The following is a 23,899-nucleotide window of genomic DNA, read 5'->3' as shown; positions in this document are numbered from 1 at the left end:
CATTCACAGTTTATGCAGAATATTGATAACAATAACTGATTGCTGCATGTTATTCCAGTTAATGCATGAAAGCAGAAGAAGTAATTAGATGACACACACTGTCATCTCATGAACACTCTCAAAATACCAGCTCTGGGGGGGGAAAAAGAAAAAAATCTCTTCAGCCTGGGTCATAAGTGAATTAGTAGTGTATTAGTTTCTATCTGCCTATATATTCAATATATATAAATATAATGGCAGAGATCCAGACTTAATTGCACTGTGATTAAATATTTATCTTGTTTTTAATGCAGCAAATGGAGCGTGCTGATTATAATCAAGGTGTCTCCATCTGGATGCAGCAAAAGATAAAGTTTGTCCCCTGAGTGCAAAATGCTTTTGGGTCATTTCTGCACATTTCTCTCCAATTCCATTCTGTAGAATTCTTCTACAGGGAAGAAATTTAACATGATTGTCCAGCCATCTTCCAACCACTTTTAAGCTGAATAGCTAGAATATTTTCTGAAAAGATGCAATTTATACATGATGCCTGTACAATGCCTTTCCTTAAGAGTCTTAAACTTCTCGCCCAAGCCTTTGATGGCTAATTATACCAAAATTTGAGGCATGGTGAGTGTAGCAGGCACTGTAGTGATTTTACAGAGGGTGAGACATAAAAATACTCTAAAAGCTGGGGAAAGAGTTCAATGCACTACAAGACATTTTCCACCAGATCTCTTCCCTTATTTCTCTTCATATTCCTCCACTTCCAATTTTCAGCACTGCTTTCCACCTCTTTGTACCCTTTGCCACCTAAATATGTTTCTGAATAATGCCCACAGTATTCTCCCCCCACCAGATCTCTCATAAACCTCCTTAGCAAGAGTTAATCTGAGACCTTTTCTGCATCTCTGCATCACCTTTCACAGGAGGATTTTATCTTCCCAGAGAACACCTGCTCAGTTTACAGAAAATACATTTTCAAGCCCTTTTCTTTCCCCTCCTCTAACTTTCCACTCAGGCAGCATCACTGCTATTTTTCTCCAAGATGATCCTTTGTCTGACTTCTGCCACTCTTTCTGACCCGAGTGTGGCATCTTGGTTGCTACACTCCTTTTGTGGTTTATTTTGTATCATCTTTAAAACCAGATTAATTTTCCAACTTAGATTAGAAATATTCTCCTAATATATTTTCAGTTGATTCTGGTTTACATGAAACAGAAAAAAAAAACCCCACCCTCTGCAAACACAGAGAATCATTTTGTAAAATCTTTGCTGAAGGACTGCAGACTTGAATTTTTAATGCTAAAACATTCAAAGAAATATTAGATTAGATTTCAGTTGGGATGTCTGGAAGACTTAGTTCAAAAGGGCAGTTCTGACAACACTGTCTACAGATTCTACATTAAAATAAACTCTCCAAATCCATTTTCTACATGGTTGGAACAAATCCATGTCTGTGTTTACATTGAAAATGGCTTCAGTAAAACAGACCCAGCAATAAAGAAACTATATATAGTTTGGTATCTAATGCAGAACCTCAATTGCAATTGTGTGCAACAGTGCAACAGTGTTATTTTTATCATCATAATTCTTGCCATCATATACCAAGATGTCATTTTTCATTGTTTCACTGCACTTTAAACTGCCAATGATAAGGATTTCTCATTCTTTTTCTCCATGTTCCACTATAACTGGAAAATTAAAAAAAACCCTGCAAAGATTATGTGAACCTTAATTATAACAGCAAATAGAATAAATCCAGTTAGTCCTCTTGCTGAGGATTCCAGTGGGAACTAAAAAATGTCACAGCCTAAACTTAGGCTATTCATATTTGTATGAGTCAAGTCCTAATTACGAGTGCTGCATTAATGACACAGAAACAGCAGAAGAGAACCTCAGAGGGTGGTTATCCTTAGGACATGAAATATTGATAAAAAGTGATGAAAGAGAATCACTAACTGTGAAATATATATAGTTCAAATAGGCATAAAGTTGTCCACAGCAGAAACGAAGGGAAATAGAGAAGAGTTACACTCCAGTCATTTATTTCCCTGAGGATGTAGGACAGAGGAAATATATCCTTTCCTCTTCCACTTTTTTTCCCAAGCTGTCATCAAATGCTTCTATTTCCATGTAAAAAACCCCTAAATCCTTTTGAATTCCAGATCCTGTCACCATTCTCCAACTTTTTCTCCTTTCCTAGCTAGACCATTCTCTTTTTTCTCCTCATCTCCCACTCCTGCTCCACATAGGATTTTGTCAACCCAGAAACCCACACACTGAGCACCCCAGTTTAAAATCATAACACATGTTTGTAGTCACAAGCCTTCAGTTTGGAAGATACACATCAGGATCACTTGAGATCTGCTTCCTTTGCACCAGCTATATTCACAGCAGAAATACAAGTTAATTTCTCATGATTAGTGTGGTTCACATGAAGTCAGTTGCACCTGGATGGAAGTACTGACTTATTTTGGTGGGTAATGGCAGTAAATCCTGCACAGCAAGACTGAAGATTGGTATTTTCTGATAAAAAATGCTTTAACTCAAAATTCCTGCTTTTGTTATTACACACAATGTAATAGTTTGTTATAACAAGAAGTTCAAGTAGATTTCTCAGCCCAGGTAAACAGCTGGGGCCTGAGCTGCAGCACTCCCCAGGAATCTAATTTCTTCCTTTAGGGAATGGCATGGCAGAGTTCCACTGGACCTGCCTTATAGCCCCTGCAATCAAGAGCCAAACAAGATTAAGGTGATAAAAAGATGTTACCATTTATTGAAGGTCCTCCAGGCTCACTTATGGCAGAATGCACACGTGATACAGGGCTTCAACAGCTTTTTCAGTTTTAAATTAGTTTAATTGACAAGAATCCCCAATTAAAAGTACAGTTAATGAACTAATTCCCCTCTTGGTTCATCCTCCTAACAAAGCCTCCCCCCTTGCTTTTAGTCCTATGTTGTTTATGTCTAAATACATGGGAAAGTGGAAGAATGGCCTTGGTTCGCTGAAGAAGCAAGACTGGAACAGGATTCCAGGAATATCTTTGTCTAACAGGGTAGGAAAAGTGCTGGAGTCAACTAAGAAACTATGGAATTAAAAAATACAGAGCCATGAATATATGAAAAATACATAAAAAGTGAAAATCTTTTGGCAGCAGAGTCACACAGTCTTTCTTAGTGTCCACCCTCAGCTGTGTCATGGGTAGCTCATCAGACACATCCAACTCCATGACTTAAACAGTTTGGGGCAAAGATCTTATCTGGAATTTCATAGGACATTATATTGTATTGCCTGTAATCTGCTAGCAAGTGTTGCAACAAGGCTTGATAAGAAGTACATTGCCTTACACCTTCTATCCCTGCCCCTGCTCATGGGAGGTTAGAGCAGAGCACACACCTGGCAGGATTTTTGATTTGTGTTTTGTTTAAAAAAAAATGCCCAGTATTACTGTTTTGCAGAGAAAAAAAAATTAGAAAATAGTAGAAACATTTTGTCATTTAGGAGGCTGGATTAAAAAAAGAATATTGAGATATTTTGGGTCAACATGGAAAGATATTGAAATACTCTCACTCTTTCCCTTAGTGTATATTAATAAATAAACTGTTCTGCAGTTTGAACAGGACGAAATATTGTCAAAAAGTTGAAACTAATGAAATTCATGAATAACTGTAACACTGACTTGTAATATTACTGCAGAGTGTTAATGCATGCTTTGCAAATCAATGTTAAAATATGGTGCTGCAGGCAAATTGAATATATAAATCTCTACCCAGACCTTTTTGTTATTGGGCTGTGGCTTCCTCATTGTAGCTGTTGTAGCCATTTCAAAGCATTTCTCAGGTTATTTGACACAAATAACTTTAGAAGGATATAAAAATATAGTTCACATTAATTTAGTAAGAGACAACTGAACATTCATGGGAGCGTGTTGCAATTAAAATTACAATTTTGTTCATAATTGGAGCACATTACAATTTCATAATTGTTATTTTTATCCCAACAGTTGTCATACTGCCTCAACTCCCATGGCAGCTGGTGGACGTTTTGTCTTGAATTAGAACTGGACTGTGAAATATTTTGGCCTTTTACTTAACTTCAGTCACTCTGTTAATTTTCATTTAGCATTTTATTACCTTACAGTACTGTGGATCTTATGTAAATGTTATTGCCATGATTTTGTTTAGAAGCCACATAGCACTTATTTGTCAGGAAGACTATTGAAAGACAGCAGTTTTATATAAATGAAAAAAAAAAAAAAAAGAAAGAAAAAACCACACAAATAATTTCCAAACTGTTTCCAAACTAATTTTTTAAACTACTACAAATTTAAAGATATGATCTTACATTACACAACAGATAGGCAGCTGAATGCCATGTCTTTCTTTCCTTAAGCCTAATAATGGGCATTTATGTTCTGAGGTAAAGCATGGTTTATCTAAAAGATTTCCAGTAGAAAAATGCAAGGTGCATTTTAATTGCTGTAGTAAAACTTCAAAATAATATCCAATAAAAAAAGAATGTATTCCATTTCTAAGACAAAAGAAAACAGGAAGGTCTTGGCTCTTACAAACAGTCATTACCATGTGGAAAGTAAATACATGAGTAAAAATTATGTGAATGAGGTGGTACATACTTGTTATTGCAAGAAATCATCTAAGAAGTAGCTGTATAATCCCCATGGTCGTGTCTGAGTAAGCTCATTCAAGCCTTTGCTTGATACTTCCATGCCCCTTAAGCAATTTATATTCTTTATGATAAGAAAGACATCTGACTTTTACCTGTTGTTTCAGTGACACAATTTAAAGAGGGCTGTTTAGTCTCTCTCAATATTAATGACAACAAGTCACTGTTCGTTAAAATAATAAGACCAAATCTTCCTTCAACATTCTTATTTCTCTGTTGAAACTGTGACAGACTTAAAGATCTCAAAATACAAGATACAACTATTCTAGGAATACAACCACCTGATCCCTTACGGCAAACAGTATTGATGGAAGAGCCAAGAGAGTTTGGGATAGAAGGGATTGGCTTTTTTTTTTTACTTGGGAGGTGTTTGGGGGAGATTAGACATGAAGAAACAATTACTTGTCTGATGTTTCTCCATTTTACCTACCAGCTCAATGAAATGTGCTGCAAACCTTTCCTTCTCACAGCCTTCCTGCCACCCATGAGCCCACATCAGGAAACGATCCTAAATGTCACATCTTTCCCTGACTGTACAACCATCCCCAAAGGAGGCTGGATTTAACAGAAGTACCAAATTCTCTCAGTTCAGCCATGTTCTCTCTACTTTGTCACCTGCCAGAGCTTTCCTTGGCACTTCCTCTGTGCTTTCTTTAGCAGCCATCCAATCTGCTTAAGCTTAGGTTCTTTAGCAATCAGATATAATTAAATATGGATTACTGAAAGGGTGAGGTTGTAAGAATTAACACTTTTTTTTTTCCAAAAATCAGAGTAGACTTTTGTTCATTTTCTTCTTTCTTACTAAACAAGACCTACTGATTAAAAAAAAAATAAATTAATTAATTTAAAGAGATAGAATAAAAAAAGATCCTAGGACAACAAACACACAAGGTACAAGACTGAACATATAAAAAAGGTTTCCCTTGGGTGTTTCATGCACTTAAAAAATGTAGAGATTATGCAAATATTGCATATATTGCAATATGTTTCACATTCATCCTGCTGTTTAATATCATAGCAAGGGGAGTATTAATAATAACATGTGACAGTGGATATTCTTTACTGGTTTTAATATTAAAATATTGGGGTTTGCATCTTTTCTTTCTCTTGCTCTTTTGCATCCAACAACTGGACAGCTTTCAATACTTAAACCTTTCCACTTCTTTCTAACCAGATTACTTTTTCTATTATTTTTTTATTTCTTGATTTTATTATATTTCTAATTTAAACCTTTCCTGGTACCTTTTCCTAACATGATGCTGGAGCACTACAGTCATGCCAAGGGCTCTTTCAGGACTCACACTCGTTACCTTTGCTGAGAATCTGCAAATCTTATGTTGAAATAGTCAGGAAGAAGAGTGTACAGCTTCACCTGAAAATCATTAGATTTCAGGAAGCCTCATAACAGCCACTCTTGTTTGTTTTATATAACTAGAATTATTTGCACCTCGATCTTCAGCATCTTGCTGAAGTACAGTTATGAATCGATCTAGATTTTTTTAGGCTGAAAAACCTTGAAGCAAAGAGCATTTAATATGTTAACTATATATTGTGGAAAGAGATATCATAAAATAAGAAAATTAAGAAAAAATATAAAAATAAGAAATCAACAGCTTTACAAAAGATGCGCTCCTGGAAACCTCAGGAGATGAGTGATAAATGTGTGTGCACTCGTATGTGTACAGACACCAAATTCGAGGTTCACTTGTGGTCCTTCCCATGGAAACCAGAAAAAGGGATTTATTAAATCCAGAGTTTATTCCTGATTGACATTAACCAAACACGCTCCTATACACGTACACTACATCTACATGTAGGGAGAACACAGGAATAATTGCTGTCCTTATTTTAAATATCTAACTAACTGGGAAGACTCATCCTCCTCAAGTGTTTCTTCTCTTTGATAGCAAAGACTGAGCTAAATTGAACTCTTCCCTCTTGAGGAGGAAACCAGGATGGGGTGACATCTACCCATTCTGTTGCTGAGCTGTTGCCCAAAAATAAGGCTACAGAGCAAACAATGTTGGCACAATTCAGTGTCAAATGCACAACTGCCAGTGGGTGTGTGTGTGCCAAAACAGGCCCTCACAACACATATTGCACCACTCAAACCTTACAATATTGAATACTATTTGGGTTAAAATGTCTACATGGGAAGGTCTGGATGGTTATCCATGAAAAATATGTTTGGCCTCTTTAAATGCACGCTTGTTTTATGTTCTTACCTTTGCTATCTTGTACTACCTTTGCACAGGACCAGCTGTTCCACAAATGGGTCATTACTCAGTATGTTTTTTGCCTCCTGAATTGGTGCACAATACAAAGCCTTGGCAACCAAAAACTACTTAAATTTCCACTGTAAAGGAGTGAAATTCCTTCCTCAGTAGTCTTTATGTTTTCACAGTCAATCCAGTGCTTTAAAGATGGTCATAAGACTCTTTAAACTCAAAGTAAGCATACAGTAAGCCTCTTTGTGGTGCTATTTTTTGATTAAAGTCCTCTTAATCAGGCTTGTTAACCTGTTTCTAAATCATCAACTAACCGCCAGTCCTGTTTGGTTTGCTTTCATTAGTGTTTGCTTGTTTTTATTTCCATATATCTAACGACTGGGAATCTTTAGTGAAATTTAATCCCAATGTGTCAACAGAGATGACAATTTCTTCTTCTTCACTCTAGCTTTCAACACACATTCCCACCAAATTCCCCTCCCTACTGGGAGCACACATGCCACTGCATGGCAAGACAGATCAGGGAGCTGAACCAAGTGAACACTGACTCTATCAGGGAAATTGCATTATGGATGAGGCACTTTCAGCTGGAACAGCCACTTGATGTAGCTCCACATAGAGCTGTGCAGTGCTAGCACAAGCACAAAGGAGAGAGCAGGAGAGCATGGGTGTTCTGGAAGAGGGAGTCAGAAATGAAAAGTCTGTGTGGAGGAAACAACCCTTGCAACATCAGCCAACCCCACTGCTGCCTTTCCCTATGCATGCCTGTCCTCAGACCCACTCCCTCTGTGCCCATGATCAACTCATTAATCCCACTTTTTTGCCTGTCAGCTTCTTTCCCCATGAATTTCTTATCTTGGTTTTCAGCACTTCTCAGACAAAAAATCTGTCCTTTCTAGCAGGAGAGGATTTTTGTCAACTCTTCTCTATCAAGTTTAGACTTTTCACAGAATCCCAGATTCAGTGAGGTTGGAAAAAACCTCCACGAGCATCGAGTCCAACCTGTGACCAATCCCCTACTTGTCAGATCACTGAGTGCCACATCCAGTGGTTCTTTGAACACTTCCAAGACATTGTGTCCCCCCACAAAAAGCTGCTCTTTTTTCACAGTTCTCCTGTGTTTCAACTCTACTTCTTGGGAGTACAGAGGACTCAAGGAGCAGCAGGGTCCACTGAGATCCCTGCAGCAACAAGAACAGTACTTTGTTCATTTTGTTCATTCCTGCTTCACCTTCAGAGGATGAAGAAATAAATATCAAACAATAATCTTTGGCTTTTTTGTTCACTTCTCTTAGCTGGCTAGAGCTAGAGCTAGTCCTGCTCTTTTTATCTGTCCTAGCAAGGAGAAGACACCTGTAAAATCTCTTTTTGGGGAACACTGCTTCCCAGATGGAAAAGCAGTAAAGGCACCCTGTTGATACAGACCTGGTACCAAGAGACTATATATTCACCTGGTTTAATAGAATCATAGAATTTTGGCTGGAAAGGGACTTTAAAATATCATCCAATTCCACCCTCTGCCATGGTCAGGGACACCTTCCACTAGACCAGGTTTCTCAGACCCCCATCTGACCTGGCGTTGATCTGAGCTGAGTTCAGCCTGAGGCAGATGCCTGGCATGAAAAGCTTCATCTTGGAAAACTTATGCCTCAAAATTCAGGCAAGAAAAGGAAAAACAATCATAAAAAAAAGTTTGTGATGTAAAGCAGTGTCTAGTTTAGGGGATACCATATGATCTTCCACTTGTATTGTGGAACATTTGTTCATCACACATACATTGTGATGAATGTTGTATAACCACCACAAATATCACCCTCTGAAATGATGCAGATTATAGAAAAATGCCCGTATATGAGTTTCTCAGCCAGCTGCCAGCACTGCAGGCTAATCTCAACCTCCTAGCTCCCTTTTTTTGTCAATCTTGGAAAGAAGTGAGCCATTTTGCCAAACTATGTTATTTTTATGATATGTGGACAGACAGTCACTAAGGAATGGGCTAAAAATACTAATTGATTTTCATTCCTGACCTAAGCAAGATTTCCAGCTTTCAAATGAGACAGGCTACTCTAATAGCCTTCAGTGCCACCTGGCATCCAGAACTATTTTTACTGCATAAGCCTCATTTCCATCAGAATGGGGTTCAATATGACCTTTATAAAATTTTCTGGTTTAGTCTATATTTTGCTTGGAATAGATGGAAAAGTAATTAGTAAGCTAGCTTCAGGCACTGGAAAAAAATAAAATATTCAGTTCGAGAAGAAAAAGGAAAGGAATGGCTACAAATGCGTAAACCAAGTTCAGCAAGACAGTAAATCTGTGGTACAGACCCTGGGGGAATGGCAAATCCCTTCCCTTAGAATAATTCTGAAAGATGATTTTCCTCTTTGAAATGTGTGAAATAGAATAGCTTTGTACACCACAGCAAAATCACTGTGACCTGAAGGACAGCCTGGGACCTGTCACAAAACCACAGCTCCAGATCCTGCTGTGCAGTGGGCAGGAAACTGAAGTCCTTGAGACTTGACCAGATGCATTCTTGATAGTTTGAGGGTGACACAGAGAGCAGATTAAACATCTCATCCTCTTCTTTTGAAAGTTTAATTTCAATAACTTTAAAGAAAAAAAACCTGGTTTGGTTTCTCTTTTCTGATCATCTTAGAATCATAAAAATGGTTTGCGCTGGAAGGAACCAAAAAGATCATCCAGGTCCAATAATCATCATAGTAATCATTAAAGAAGTTACAATTTTTTTTTCTCTTTTTTTTTTTTTACAATCAATAAAAGCCTCTAGGGCATTATTTTCAGGTGGAAAAGGACCCTTTGTGAAATCCAGTTTCACACCCACATCGGTTAAGTATTTTAAGGACAGACATGTGGTATAGCTGTTATATAAGCTTATAATGATATTTTTCATGTAAATATTAATGCCAGTAAGATCTCAAATGTTTTTTCATTTGAAGTTTCAGTGTCATGCTCTGAGAACCGAGGGCATGTGTCCATCACTTCAACCAAATGGATCTCTCAGGCTCTTTGATGAGCAGGGCAGTGCCAAATGGTAAAAGCATTTTCTGACATGAAGTAAGGAAAGGAAAAATTTATTACAAAAATTGTCTCTTCAAGAAAAGATCTACTTAATATTTGAATGATAGACTGGTTTGGGTTGGAAGGGACCTTAAAGCCCATCCAGTGCCACCCCTGCCATGGGCAGGGACACCTCCCACTGTCCCAGGCTGCTCCCAGCCCCAATGTCCAGCCTGGCCTTGGGCACTGCCAGGGATCCAGGGGCAGCCCCAGCTGCTCTGGGCACCCTGTGCCAGGGCCTGCCCACCCTGCCAGGGAACAATTCCTTCCCAATTTCCCATCTAAATCTACCTATTTTTAAGCTGTCTTATATAAAATTATTTTAAACTGTCTAATATAAATCCATCTAAGCTGGTGCCAAATGGAACCCTCCTACCTTCAAGTCTACATCATCATAAAAAATCAAAACCATAAAAAAATGATATTCTATCAAAGTAATTTTAAACTGGTACATGAGAAAATCTGGGATTTTAATAATAATATGTCTAATGTTTAAAATCTATCAAAAAGGAAAATCCAGTAAATTTTTAAATGCAAGGACATTTAGATAGAGAAAAAACTAACTCTTTTACAACATATTTATAGTACAAGTGCCATTCTGTTGTTTGGGTTTTTTTAAAACTCTACATGTCTCATGAACAGTTTTATTTCTGAGGAGTCAATAATTCCACCAGAAATACTCTCCTAAGAGTCATCAAGGCTATGCCCAGCAAGTCAGCTTTGAAATATCTATTGACCAAAATAATTTATAACTACCTTTAATTTTTCATCTTTTTAAATCTATTTTCTTTCTCTAAACGGTATTTTTTTTAAGTCTGTGAATAAAAAGACAAACACCAAGGCAATATGCTTTGGTGTCCTGCTTTAAAAGTCTTCTTAAACACACCAAATCCAGGAAGAAACCAACCACCAGAGAAACCTGGAGTTTTCCTAGCAGAAATAAGCAGACACATAACTTGTAAGCAGTTTAGATTTCAGGTACTGCTTATCACCATGCTCCTAGAGTGAGGATAATGGGCAACTCTTAATAGCTTTAGATCTTTATTTTTCATGACTTTTTGATAACTGTAAGTATTATGTCTAGGACAACTTGCGTCCTGGAACTTCTGCTATTCCATTCTAATTATTTTCTAAAATTCCATTAATTTCCTCTAATGAAAGAAACTTAATTCTGTAGATGTTTCCAGCAGAAGTCTCTTTCATTTGATACTTTTCAACTTTTCTTGTTTCTCAAAAGTGATTCCCCCCCCCCCCTCCCCATATTATTTACTTCTTTAGGAAAAACATGCAAAATCACTTTTATATAATTTGAAATTCTAAATAAAAAGAGAACAGCATAAATATTACATGGAATTGTAGAAGAATAATATTATTTTCCAGGGGAAAAAATAGACTGCTTGTAGCAGTTGCACGCAAATATTCAGTGCCATGAGGTTCTTGAAGGGTTTATTTTTTAGTAATGTCTTTGAAGAAGGAGCTCCTGTCATATATTGAGTCTTTAATCTCTGCAACACCTAAGTTTAATTAAGAAAATAGTAAAACTCACACTGTAAAGGAGCTTTTATTAGCATGAAATCCTAAATGTGTTTGCATATGTTATATAGCTGGGGTGCAAAGACGAAAATGCCAGTTTCCTAAAGAGTTAGGCCTAAAAAAAAAATCAATGGCAGAGGCAAGGAATGGCTCCAGTTAAGTGATGATCACAAAGGAGATGTATTTATTACTTCAGTCAAAAGCACTGTGTAGAGACAAGTGAACAAACTGCTGCACGTCATGCTGTGTTCTGTCTCATCACGTCCTGGAAGAATTACTCTTTAATAATGGGAGAAATGACTCCAGGCTCCTCGAAGCAATGTTGGGGGGAATCCACAAAACCACGGGGAAACATTTTTGGGATGCAAAGCTTCAAACGGCAGGACATCCAGCAGGAGTTGCTACATTGGGCTTAAAAGCAGTTGTCAGCAAAGCAGCCTCCTCCTGGCCCAACAAAAAACTTTAAAGACTCATGACACATATGGATGGGATAAAAACACAAGGAAATGAGAAAATTGTCCTGAGATTTTCCTAGCTTTGGTGCATGAGCATCTGGAAAAGCTATTTAATTGATAAATAATTAAATAAACAAGTTATTTATTTGATTAAATTTTATATTAAATAAATCAAAATAAAGGAAGAAAGGTGGTAAAGTGACTCAAAAGAGAGTTTAGATGTCCACAACAACATAAAATCATAGGCATTTAACTGGAATGAAAAAAGAGAACTAGAAGAATGCTTACCCAGAAGTAGTGCTAAGGAAAACTTTGTTGAAACTGTGAGGAAAACCTGGAAAAACTCCTTGGTTTATCTTTGTGTATAAAGTAACATGGATGAAAGACAGTGGGTTATAATTAGAGTTCATTAGTCTGAAGCTTTCTGAAACGGAAGGAACTCAGTGAAATAGCATTTTCTATAGAGAGATAACTACAGGGCACTTACTATTACAGGATTATTAATCTTCAATCTAGTGATTCCAACACTCAAAGTAAAATTTTAGTAACTTTGCTTCTACAAGATTCCCTGCAGATGGCATTGCCAGAGCAGCTAGACCCTATCCCAAAAGGCAGAACACAGGAAATAGCCTTGTTTGATCCCTTTGATTAAACAGGAAAGGAAATTTTAGTTTTGGTCCTGATTAGAGGTCAATTAAAAGTTTGTAATTTTCATAAAACATTGAAATCATATTTATAGTCTTCATAAAAATACTAGATCCATTTTATCCTACCTCAGGATCTTTTACAAGGGAAGGCACTGTTTGGAAAAATGCTATGTGTATGAATAATGCTTAGATAAATTTTATTAACTGGAGGAAACTTGCTGCTTTTTTTGTGGAAAAGAGCAAAATCTGTTATTTGATAAAACTGCCTCTACCAGGCACATGCGACTGAATGGCTCTGGGTGAGTGCATGAGGTTTTGAAGGCAGTTTCTATTTATTTTTCTGCACAGCAGCAACTTCCAAACTGCATGACTGCATTCCCAGTCTGAGGGAGGGGAATCAGCTTTAAGCAGAACCTACAGTTTTGTAAATGCCAATACAATCTGAGAAATAAGTTGTATTAAAACAATCCTGTAAGAATGCAGAACTAATCTGTTACTTTCAAAATAGCAAAGTCTGGTCATATCTTACAGTAAAATCAATAGAACCTATAAATTATGGAGCATCTGAAGAGCTAGTATTGCTTCTGAAGTTTTAAGATAGAAATTAATAAAGGTTGCACTTTATTAATGGTTTTTTCTCTTAGTATAAATCATATCTGTAGTGCAGCCCATGTGGCTGCGCTATAAATTCCACTTCTCCTCCACTTGCCCATTTTCAGCTGATCTATCTGGTTAGCTTGGCCAGATCACTGTTAGGAGCTCTCACAAAAACAGCAGTGGGGTTCAAACTACAGGGAGGGAGGTCATGTCTTCACGAGATGCTCTAAAAAAAAAGTGTGTATTTAAACCATTTCCCTAAAGGGAAAAAAGCTAGGGTTTTATTCCTTCCTATGCAAAAACCCCCATCCTGTTGTAACTAACATTTCTATTGAGCAGCTGAAGTAGGTTTCTGCTAAAACCACTTTCCATGAAAATTTCAAGACTGACAGATCTCTCACGAAATGGAGAGTTGAAAGCTGATGTTCAGTAATTACAATGCATAGTCCATGGGGGTGTGTGAGTTTCTCCAAATCCCTCTTTTCTCTGTTTCACAATGTTGTTTCTCATCTCAGTCCTGCTTCCTTGCTCATTCTGTTGCTACATTCATGTTTAAAGCTCCCTTTTGCTTCTTTCTGTATTCAGTTCTAGTCTTAACTACTCTCCCTCTCTCACATTCTACTCTTGGCTTTGTTCTCCTTCCTTTCATTTTTTATTCTCTGCCGTATCCTAATTACTTATATTGCTCTCCAGCTGTAGGTTAGCGTTGTAAACAGTGTTCAATCCTTCCCTGACACCTTCCTCTCTTCTTTCACTTTCCTCACCTTTTCTCTTCTGCTCCTCTGGAGACCTTTCCTTCTTTTAACAAGCCACTATAAAGTGATTCCCCATTTATTTGACGTTTTAGCTCACTGAGTTTGTACAACTCAGTGCCATTTCAAACATGTTAGGCTGCTCAGTGGCATTCTTCTCTGGTACACTGTCTTCTTTTTCCTTTAAATACTCCCCAGCTAATGGATTGCCAATTAATTAGAAATAGTTAATCTTCACAATAAAATAAACACAACGCATTTGTGTCTCTCTGGGAGCTCCTAAACTAATTTTTATGACTGTGATGGTAACCATTCTCACTGCTTGGCAGCTTGTCAATGGAAATAAAAGTTTCCTGAGCAGATACCCAAGCCATCGTTTGGAGAATGTTTTCTTTGAGCAGGATGCTCCTGCATCTGCTGCCTTTCCCTTCCTTCACTGATCGTGCCCAGTTCTTTGAGGATGTCAGCTGTGGGGCATCAAGCAGATGACTGAGTTTCACCAGCATAAAGACAGAGAAAAAATCTAACATAAAGGAAAAAAAAAACCAAAAAAACACCTTTTTTTTTTTTTTTAAGTCCTGATTTCTTTTGACTCATTTTGTTATCTGAAGCTTGATGTGCCAGCTTAACCACAAACAAAACAAAAAGGAAGGAATGTGCCACTGATATTTTTAAATGCTACAGGAGGAGTATATTTCCTACTGACTCTAAACTGGGGGGAAAAGAAGACAAAAAGAAGGTGGGAACAGACAGAAGAGGATAGAACCCAGATGTGATGTGTCCATTTAACACGTTATACACAAAATGAAACTGGCTAAAATGATTTTTAAAAGACATAGCTCTCAAGAAATGGTTACCACAGTGCAGATGCAATGTAAATTATTCATACCTGATGAAGTTGGTTCCTCTTCAATGGAGGCTGTGCAAAAAGGTGTCAGGAGTGGGGAGGGAGGCAGGGACAGGGAATGGGAAGGGAAGAGGAAGGAAGGGGAAGAGAGAGAGAAAAAGAGAAAAAATACAAATGAAGAAAGCCATGTAATACTAATGGTTGTATTGTTTACATTTTCTTAATATAAAAGCAATTAGATACAATGAAAAACTTTATTCTCATCATCCTCCCCCCCTTCTGCTCCCTTCAGTTTCTTCCCAGCCTGGTGGGAACTGCTGATTCTGAAATTGAGCAGTTAGGGAGCCAAAGTGGCAGTTTTGGGGTGGTTTGTGTGTCTGTGTGTGTGTATCTCTCAGGGACACAGCTACCCACTGGGCTCTCCATTCCAGATGTTTATTTTGCTGGGAAAGGCAACAAAACTCCTGCCTTCACCTTTCCCTTTTGTTGACAGATAGCCATTAAATTGCCTTAAGTTGCCATCAAAAAGCACTGATGACTCTGGGCTATCTATTACCCTCACATTCAAAAGAAGGAAACAGATGTATTCCCAGCAAAAGTGCATTTTAAAAGTACATCAGTGACCTAGTTCTTTCTCTTCTTTTAGTCGGTGTGTTTTATACACACATGCATCACAAAAACGGTCTCTTCACAGTCTTGAAAAACTTTTGGATGACAGCAAAAGCTGAATTCTGAAACACTGAATAAAGTGTTTCTCACTTGGATACTGCAAAAGAACCTAGAAGTGAGAGAAGTCTCCATAAATGTGATATAGAGGCCCTCTTGAGGTATCAAACACGTGTATCCATACTTTACTTTTTCTCTTTTAACGACTGCCTGCTACCAGTTGAAATGGAAGCTCCTTCTGTTTGATTTCTTGCAGAACCAGTTCAAACAATGCTCCTTCATCCATGGCAAGCATTGATCCACCCTGACAGCCTCAGAGCTTGCACATGGTGTGGGTAAAAATTTCAAACATTTTCTCAAAGACCAGCACTAGGCTGGGTAAACTGACTTTTCTTCTTCCTTTGCTACCACCCCATGTTTTATGCAGGGAGAAACTAGGAAAGGAGCAGGGAGACCCTCCCACCTTTTAGCAAGTGCATTTGGGAGTGGCCAAAAACCTTGGTTAATGCAGTACAATATTCTATTTGCAACTGTATGTGACAACCAGCGCTGAACACATCAGTTATTCCTAATTGCAGAGTAACTTGGTGGCCTTTTGGGGACTGTCAAATCTAATCGAGAGGAAATAACAAGTTAGTCTCTCAAGCACCAGCCAACCTTCTCGTGTCTAGCCACAGTCACTGGAGGTAAACAGGTGATTTTTATTTCTACATTTTCACATTCAGATAAACCCTGAAGAAGGCTACACGGCTAGGACAACATAATGTTATGTCAGACATAATTTAAAAGTGCTCAACATGGTACTTAGCTCAGCCATGCCTTCTGTAACTCCTTATTTAATGTTTGAATGTGTATTTTGAAACTAGATTAATCCTTTACACAGTTTACATATATAAAGTGTACATGTATCACATCAAGCTTTCATCGTGTTCTTCTACTACTTAAACTAAATTGAAATAAAATGTATTTGTGGTAGTAGAGTGTTGGGGTTTTAAGAGTTCTAGGTTTTTTTCTGTTAAAGGAATTTTTCCCCATACTGTTGCTAATTGCTGGGTATTTAAGGAAAACAAAGAGCTACCCACTGAGGGTGGGGTGCGCCTGGCTACTCTTTTGTTTCACCTGGGTGCGGGGACAGTTGGGTCTCTGCATCCAGAGAGAGAGGAAGCTGTTTTTTCCTGCGGCCGCTTTTCTTTCTGCTGGAAACAACACTGGGATCCCAAAGCTGCCTTCCCTGCTCCGCTTGGAGCCGGGCAGTGGCCGCCCTGCCCCGCTGCTGCTTCGAGCCTTCGCTGCATTGTAGCCGTGCTCGCCCTGCCTGCCCAGACCTCCGAGGGCTTCCCCGCTTGGATATACCATGTCTGCCACCCGGGACTTGTGCTCGTCCCTGCCGCTCCAGCCCGATATTCCAGCCTGCCGTTCCCAAGGGTCCGGCCGGACACCGGGATCGGCTGCCCAGGGGTTTGTGAAGCCTTTGTCCCATCCCTTCCCGGGATCCCAGGCCGCCAGTGCCGTGTGCTCCCCGAGCTCGCTCCGGAGCGCCCCCTGCAGCCGCGGGGGAACCATCGCACCTGCCCTGCTCACCGGGAGCCGCCAGCGCCCCTGCCGGCTGCGAGCGGAACTGCACCCGAGGGGAAAGGGCCTGACAGCCGAGAAGGCTGGCACTGGGTTTGTGATTGCTGTTACTGCCAGAGTTGTTGCTGTTTGTTTGACTGGTTATACACATATAGATATATAATAGTAAAGAACTGTTATTCCTATTTCCCACATCTTTGCCTAAAAGCCCCTTGATTTCAAAATTATAACAACTCGGAGAGAAGGGGGTTGCATCTGCCATTCCAAGGGAGGCTTCTGCCTTCCTTAGCAGACATCTGTCTTTCAAACCAAGACATAGAGGATTTCGAGGCAATGAAAGAAAGAAGGGGAAATACCATCCCACTGTTTTTAACTTGAAATAATTGGCTAAATCATTAATTTAACAACACGACGGCTGATTATAAACACACACCAAAAACCAAGCAAACCAGCCAACCAACAAAAAAAAAGACAAACAACCCCCCACCCCCAAACACCACAAAAACAACGACAACAAGCCCCCAAACCAGAATATTTGAAATATTTAAATCTTAGAACAACAGAATCTGAAGTAAATAAACAAACGACAAATTAAGTCAATAAAGTAGGTTGCAATTTCTCAAGGTACCAGTGGAAGAGATGACTATACAGACAGAGCAGAACATGAAAGCTGGAAGTTGAAATTTTACAAATGCCCCAAATCCATATTAGCTCCCAGCTCTACTGCTGCTTGAATGAAAAATAATTCAAAGTACTGGAGACTGTGCTCTAAAACTGGTTAAACAAAATTGTCCAATTATACCAGGAATACTTATTCCAGTAACCATTTCCTTCAGACTGCTATTTGAATAATATTCTGAGACTTAATTATGGGGATGAATAGCAGCATTAGCAATTCAAAGCTGGATTCTGTTATTAGTCAGATGGTTGTTTCAGAGGGACCACTCTGTGCTTAGGTACACATCTAAATAAAACAGGATAGCTGAATCTCAGCTGAATAAATCACTCAGATGCCAAGACAGCTATGCCAATAATATTACTTTTCTGTTTATTTAATTAATTTTGGCTATTTGATTGCTGGTTTAAGCTCTTCCAGGAATAGACTATGTTCTTTTCTTGTCTGAGTTAGAGTTAGTGAGAACTGCTTTTGCAAAAAGACCTAATTCTACTTGTCAATGCTGTATTTCTTAATCCTAGACAGAAATTAAAGATGAATATTAAAAATGGAGATGCAAATGCAGTTATGAAGTTGTTCATAATTCATACAGACTTTTAGAAAAAAATTAACTTAATCTCTTGCTTTTTGTGACAAGTTATTTTTCCCTCCCTTTAGATTAATAAACCATGTTTAAAAAAAACCAGGCTTCAGTAAGAAATTGAGTACTCAAAGAATACATCTACTTTTGTTTTATTGTACCATCTCAAATGCAATATCAGCACTCTGCTTCCCACTTCGTAAGGAAATGCACTCAATTATCACACCAAAAATTTCCAACACGACACCACCGTTTTGGTTTTTTTTCCCATCAGCAGTGATTTAAAACATTTAGTTATTTTAAAAAAGCTATTTATATAGTGACTCATCCCCAGGGTAATTATCTGTAATTTACTCTTTGCTTGTTTCAGAGGAGTGGAGAGGGAGTAAGATGGAGTTGCCTTGCTCAACTGGGCTGGCACAAGCTGGTGACTCACTACGGTGGGTGGTGGGTCCCCATCAACCTGAAATTCTCCTTCTGACTCCTGAAATGTATGACTCCCACAGAGGAGCCAATAATTTAACAAAAAAAAAAGCCACAGAAAAGTCACAGGCATCCCCAAGTCATGGTCTGATAACAGCACTGCATGACTTTACACTGCAAATTACTCTACATCTTTAAAGCATTTTCAATGACACATTTCTTCCACTTTTAATGGATCATTGGCAAATTATAATAGGACATACGACAGGAGAAATGTTGGATTTTGCCTTCTTTGGAAATACCTGATGTTCACTGGGGTAGACTTAATCTTGTTTTTCTTGCATGACATCAGTGGGATAAAAAAACCTCAAGAATACATAGGCAGGTTTGGAAAGCCTATACCAGGATACATGCCATCCAACATTAGCTTAAGAGAGGGAATGCAGAAAGACAATGCTTGGATAGTATCTGAATATCTCTGCCAGACTCCTGACTATTTCTCTTACAAGGTAGAGACCTTGACAGGTGTGGGAAAAAAACCCTGAATTTTGAAGCATAAATATCTCGGTTTAGGCAGATCCAGTGTAACAGCCTGCTATACTGTGTTATATCTTATGATACATTACACTGGCTTTGCATTACATTAAAGCTTGTGTTGATTTTACATTAATGTGAAATATGATTTTTTAACATTCAAATAAAATGTAGGTCTCATACATGAAAGAATAAACTTAGATATATATGGCATTATGCCTATGGAAAATCTGTGCAAGAGGTCTGCAACATTATCCAAAGGAATGGTAAGCTCCAAGAGCAAATGACATTTTTCTGAATGCAACATCAAAAATAAATTATATTCTGCTCATCATCAAATCTCAGCCTCTCATAGGACCTGCATGCAAGGAAGACCGACTGACCTTCCAAAATCGCAGCTCTAGTCATTAAGAATGTGACTTTAATGCTACAGATATTTCACTGAAAACATGTGCTTAAGAAGCCTGTCTCTTCCCTCTCTCCCCATCTGGCAGACTTCAGCACTCACAGGCCCTTGGAGCACCATTTGCCTCCTTCCTGCTTCAGCTGGCCAAGTTGTTTTTGCAGTCATTCATGAGAAAAAAACCCAAACAAACCAAAAAACCCTACAAAAATCCCAAACAAATAGACAAAAAAGGCACAACAGAGAGAAAAGGAGCAAACAAAAACAAAACCAGAAGGAACACACCAGTGCATGTCAGAGATAACTTTCCATGAACTGATGAAACTCTGCTTGGGTGACAGATGTTGGATGGAGGACAAATATGTTCATTAAGAAACCCTAAAAATGGCCCTTGGCACTTAGTAGAGAAGATGTATCACTTTTCACAGGTTAACATCGATTTAAGCACCTAAAACCTATGAAAAATTCATTTTTTATTCATTGTTTTATTTCAAGGAAAAAGAATTCTAATAAAAAGTGTGTGTCTGAGCAAAATGTCAGCTGTTATTAAATAGAATACTACTGTCTTAAAATGACAGAAATGCCAATAAAGGCATCTAATTCATTCTCACTAGTCTTCCTTTTTTACCAATCATCAGGACCATCACTGCTGGGTAAGAATATGTTTAAATATCAAATAAAAATTTTATTTAGGTGAAATACTGTATTTTGTAGAAGACAAGATTAGACAATGATTTTTTTGTGTGTGGATTCCTTCACATTTACACCTCTCTAGAATAAGGAAGGAGTGCCCTAGTACTTGACAGAGTGACATTCTTATGGAAAACAGTGTAAAGAAATTTAGTTTTAAAGCAATTATTGAGTTCTTAGTCAGCTCCAGTTCTTGCCAAGGATTTCAGTGCTGCCAAAGGCACAACACTACTGAAAGTTTTAATTCTGAAACTGGGAGTAGTCTGTCATGGCTTGAAATATCACACAGTTTTGCACACACATGCACACACGATGCCATATGCAGTTTTGAGAAGGTGTGAATGTTCCAAAAGAGCAGAAAATGTAATGAGAAGGTACCCTGGCACTTGGGTATCCAAACAACAAGTGTACTCAAATGGCTAAAAGTGGGTAAGGCTGCAAATCAGTGTGCAGTAGACTTTGCTTCTTTAAATGTCAAAGAGCACTCTCCAGCAAGCAAATGAATAAGCTTAAAATAAAATTTTACAGCTAAAAAAAGGCTGTAAAATACAGTTACAGACACAGGTACCTGCTAGCTTCTGTTACACTTGTGGATGCAAAAACCTACCTAGGAAATCCCCATAGTCACACATAGAAAGCTTTGCCTTTTCAAGCCAAACAATTTCGTCTTTTCATATTTCAGTCACTTGCCTGAAGCTGTTTCACTTGGTTGTTTTGTGTGTTTTAAGGGAAATTTTACTACCAGTTCTTATGTGAATGCAGAATTTTAAAATAACATCACATACCAAACTGCAAAGTAATAATGGTGACAATATTTTTTATTTTATGGTTATTCTCCCACCTGGGGGAAAAAAAATACAATAAAAGCCCACTCAGATGTTCACAGAGTGTTTGCTGGCTCTGGACTGGTACAGGAGGCTGCATTAAGTCTCTCAGTGTGGTATTTGATCTGTACCACACCACTTGAAAATATTCAATGTTCAACATCCAACAGCATTAACAAGGATTCAAATGACAATAAAAAATGCCCAAAACAGATGAGAAAATAGCAGTTAAGACAAATAAACACCAACTCTATTCAGTCCTGTAATATCAGACACTAACCTTTAATGCATGAACTTCTGTGTCACTATTTGCCATTTTTAACCCCAAAATAACTTCAACCTGGCTTGCTGCCAGTGAATTACACCCAGACTGAGCACGTTGCCTCATGGAAACACATACTGGGAAGTTCAATAAATACACAGGAAACCACAGAGACTTTCAAACTGTAAAGTTTCAGGATAAATATGAATCCTCCAATTTTCAGCGCTTTCCCAAACACTTTGCAAGTTTTGGCAAGCTGTCTAATGTGCCAGTTGCAAAGATTGTGCTGCCATCCTTTTTGGGGAACGAAGCTGTATAAACCAGCAGGCAGACAGCAACTTTATCATAAAATCATTAAGATTGGGCAACACCTCTTAAAACATTCAGCCACCATGTTAAATTCTTTAGATCGAAAGCAGAAGAAAGTATTCAACAGTCACAGTTTCATAGGAAATACATCATCATTAATGAAACTCCACAGGGACAGAGGCATACAGTCCTTGGTGCCAGTGACTGGCTTCATTATAGGTCCTACAAAAGAATTAACTGGGTTTTTTTTCTTTTATTTATTCCCATATAAGTCTAGAGTACTCTGTTCAGCATGACTGGGGGCCAGCATGCTGCTTTACCAAGGTAATTTCCACATGACACGACCTCCATCACAGGAAACCTGAACTGTGAATTGCATAACGTGCCAAGAGGAGAATTCAAAGGAGCAGATGGCAGATAAAATGAAAGATGTGATGTTGGAGGGGTCCCATGCAGGAAGACATGTCTCTTTGGTTCAATGTGTGATTTTTTAATCATTTTTCGGTAAATTCAGGAATAAGGAGAGTGCCCCACAGTAAAGCTACACAGCATGAGCACAGGTGTGAGAGAAGGATCAAGTCCTGGTGCAAGAAAGGCAAAGCAGGTATTTTCAAATTATTTAAAGGATATGTTCATTGCTCATGTAAAATTTGGAGACTGGAACCTCCTGCTTAAGGAATAATAGACAAGTATTCACTTCTAAATTTTCTGAGTGGGCAGAAACAAAAGAAGATCCTATGAACTTTGCAGCTAATATTGGGTTTATATTTAGCTTCAGTACAACCAGAATAAAACTAAATATACCTTTCTGAATCCATTATTTCATAGCACTGGAAAATATAATTTAAAAATACCTGTGATATGGAATGTGGCAAAACAGCGTCAGCAATGCCCAGTTTCAATAAAACACTGCCCTTACCTAGATATCAAAAATTTATTATCACAGATGTGGGGTCAAAAACAGTGATAATAAGCCATATACCAATTTGTCAAAGGTTATCTGCAGAGGCTATATTGAACCCAGACCTCTTCAAAAATAACATTTTTCTACCCTAAAATACTGCAAATCTTGGCCAATTTGAACAAATTTCTGTGTCCTGTACTGGTTTTACTGAGCACACAAACTTTCTTGCTGACACCTGTACTTCCACAAACCACAAGGCCAAACAAGAAACATGCTCAAGTGTAAAAGCAGATGATTTTTCTCTGTTGCTCACGCTAACGTGGCTTTGCAAAGTGCAGACTAGGCAAAAGGACTGTGATAGGAGATAGAAAAAATACACCTGGTGTGAAGTTTCTTTATTCTTCTCAGAAATGCTGCATTTTTCCTCTTATTTTTCATCTATATCATTCTTAATTTTTCCAAAAATAACTAAAAATTGTGGCCTTTTCTCATGAACAAGGGAAGAACATGTACACTAATTTTTCTTTTATCTCAGTGAATAAAGCTGTTGACTGGAAGCCAACAGTTTATCAGCCTCTCTGAATTCAGCCCTGAAAGAAACATTTTCACAGCAGCCATCAGTGAGCACTCTGCTGCTGCTCCATGCCCTTCACTTTTCATTAGTGTGGGAGTCAGGCCTATTGATTTTTTCTCTTTTTTTTTAAAGATGTTTTTATTTCATCCTGACTGTATGGATTTCTCCATGTCTCATACTTTCCCATACGTTTCTCAGAGCAGATTTATGCATTTTCAGTGCAGAGTTCTGGGTTTCCAAGGGGTGCTTAACACCCTTTCCTGTGCCTGCAATTCAAAATCATTCCCAACCAGCACCTCCCACTCTGAGAAAAAAGAGCTGCCAGGCTCTGGAGTGCTGTTCTAAAATTCTCCCCTTCATTTTGGATTTTCCACTCTTCTGTTCTGCAAACAGATGGCAAAACCTCTCCTTGCATTGCCCCCTTCAAGCTCAAGTTGGATGGAGTCTAGAATACTTCCACACATTCCCGTCTCACTGCGCGCTGTCGCAGCCCATCACAAAAACAAGGATTACTATTATAATCTACTCTTCTTGGCACTGGAGATGTAGGAAATGCTTTTCACTTGGGTCATTTCAGGTCAGAATAATGGAAATCAATACTTTTGTCCTTCCTCCTGGGTTCAGCGATGCCTTGTGTTTGTCAAAAAGAGGAGTCAAGAAACAGGACTTGCACAGA

General features: G+C 38.3%; 1 protein-coding gene across 2 annotated transcripts in view; it reads right to left on the bottom strand.

Moving 5' to 3' along the window:
- Positions 1 to 23,899, bottom strand: part of EDIL3 (EGF like repeats and discoidin domains 3) — a 234,104-nt gene that overhangs the window by 123,477 nt on the left and 86,728 nt on the right. The window contains exon 3 of one of the 2 annotated variants that reach the window (XM_042023047.1): positions 14,849 to 14,878. The exons of the other annotated variant lie outside the window; for it this stretch is intronic. Within the exon in view, the coding sequence (XP_041878981.1) occupies positions 14,849 to 14,878 (30 nt within the window). The remainder of the gene's footprint in view (positions 1 to 14,848; positions 14,879 to 23,899) is intronic. 2 annotated transcript variants of the gene reach the window in all.

This window comes from Corvus kubaryi, unplaced genomic scaffold (genome assembly GCF_017639235.1).
Source record: "Corvus kubaryi isolate FWS band 111438036 unplaced genomic scaffold, C.kubaryi_AGA036_p1.0 37236, whole genome shotgun sequence".
Classification (NCBI taxonomy): domain Eukaryota; kingdom Metazoa; phylum Chordata; class Aves; order Passeriformes; family Corvidae; genus Corvus; species Corvus kubaryi.
The sequence above is the reverse complement of the archived record's forward strand: the minus strand, read 5'-3'. Positions and strand labels throughout refer to the sequence as shown.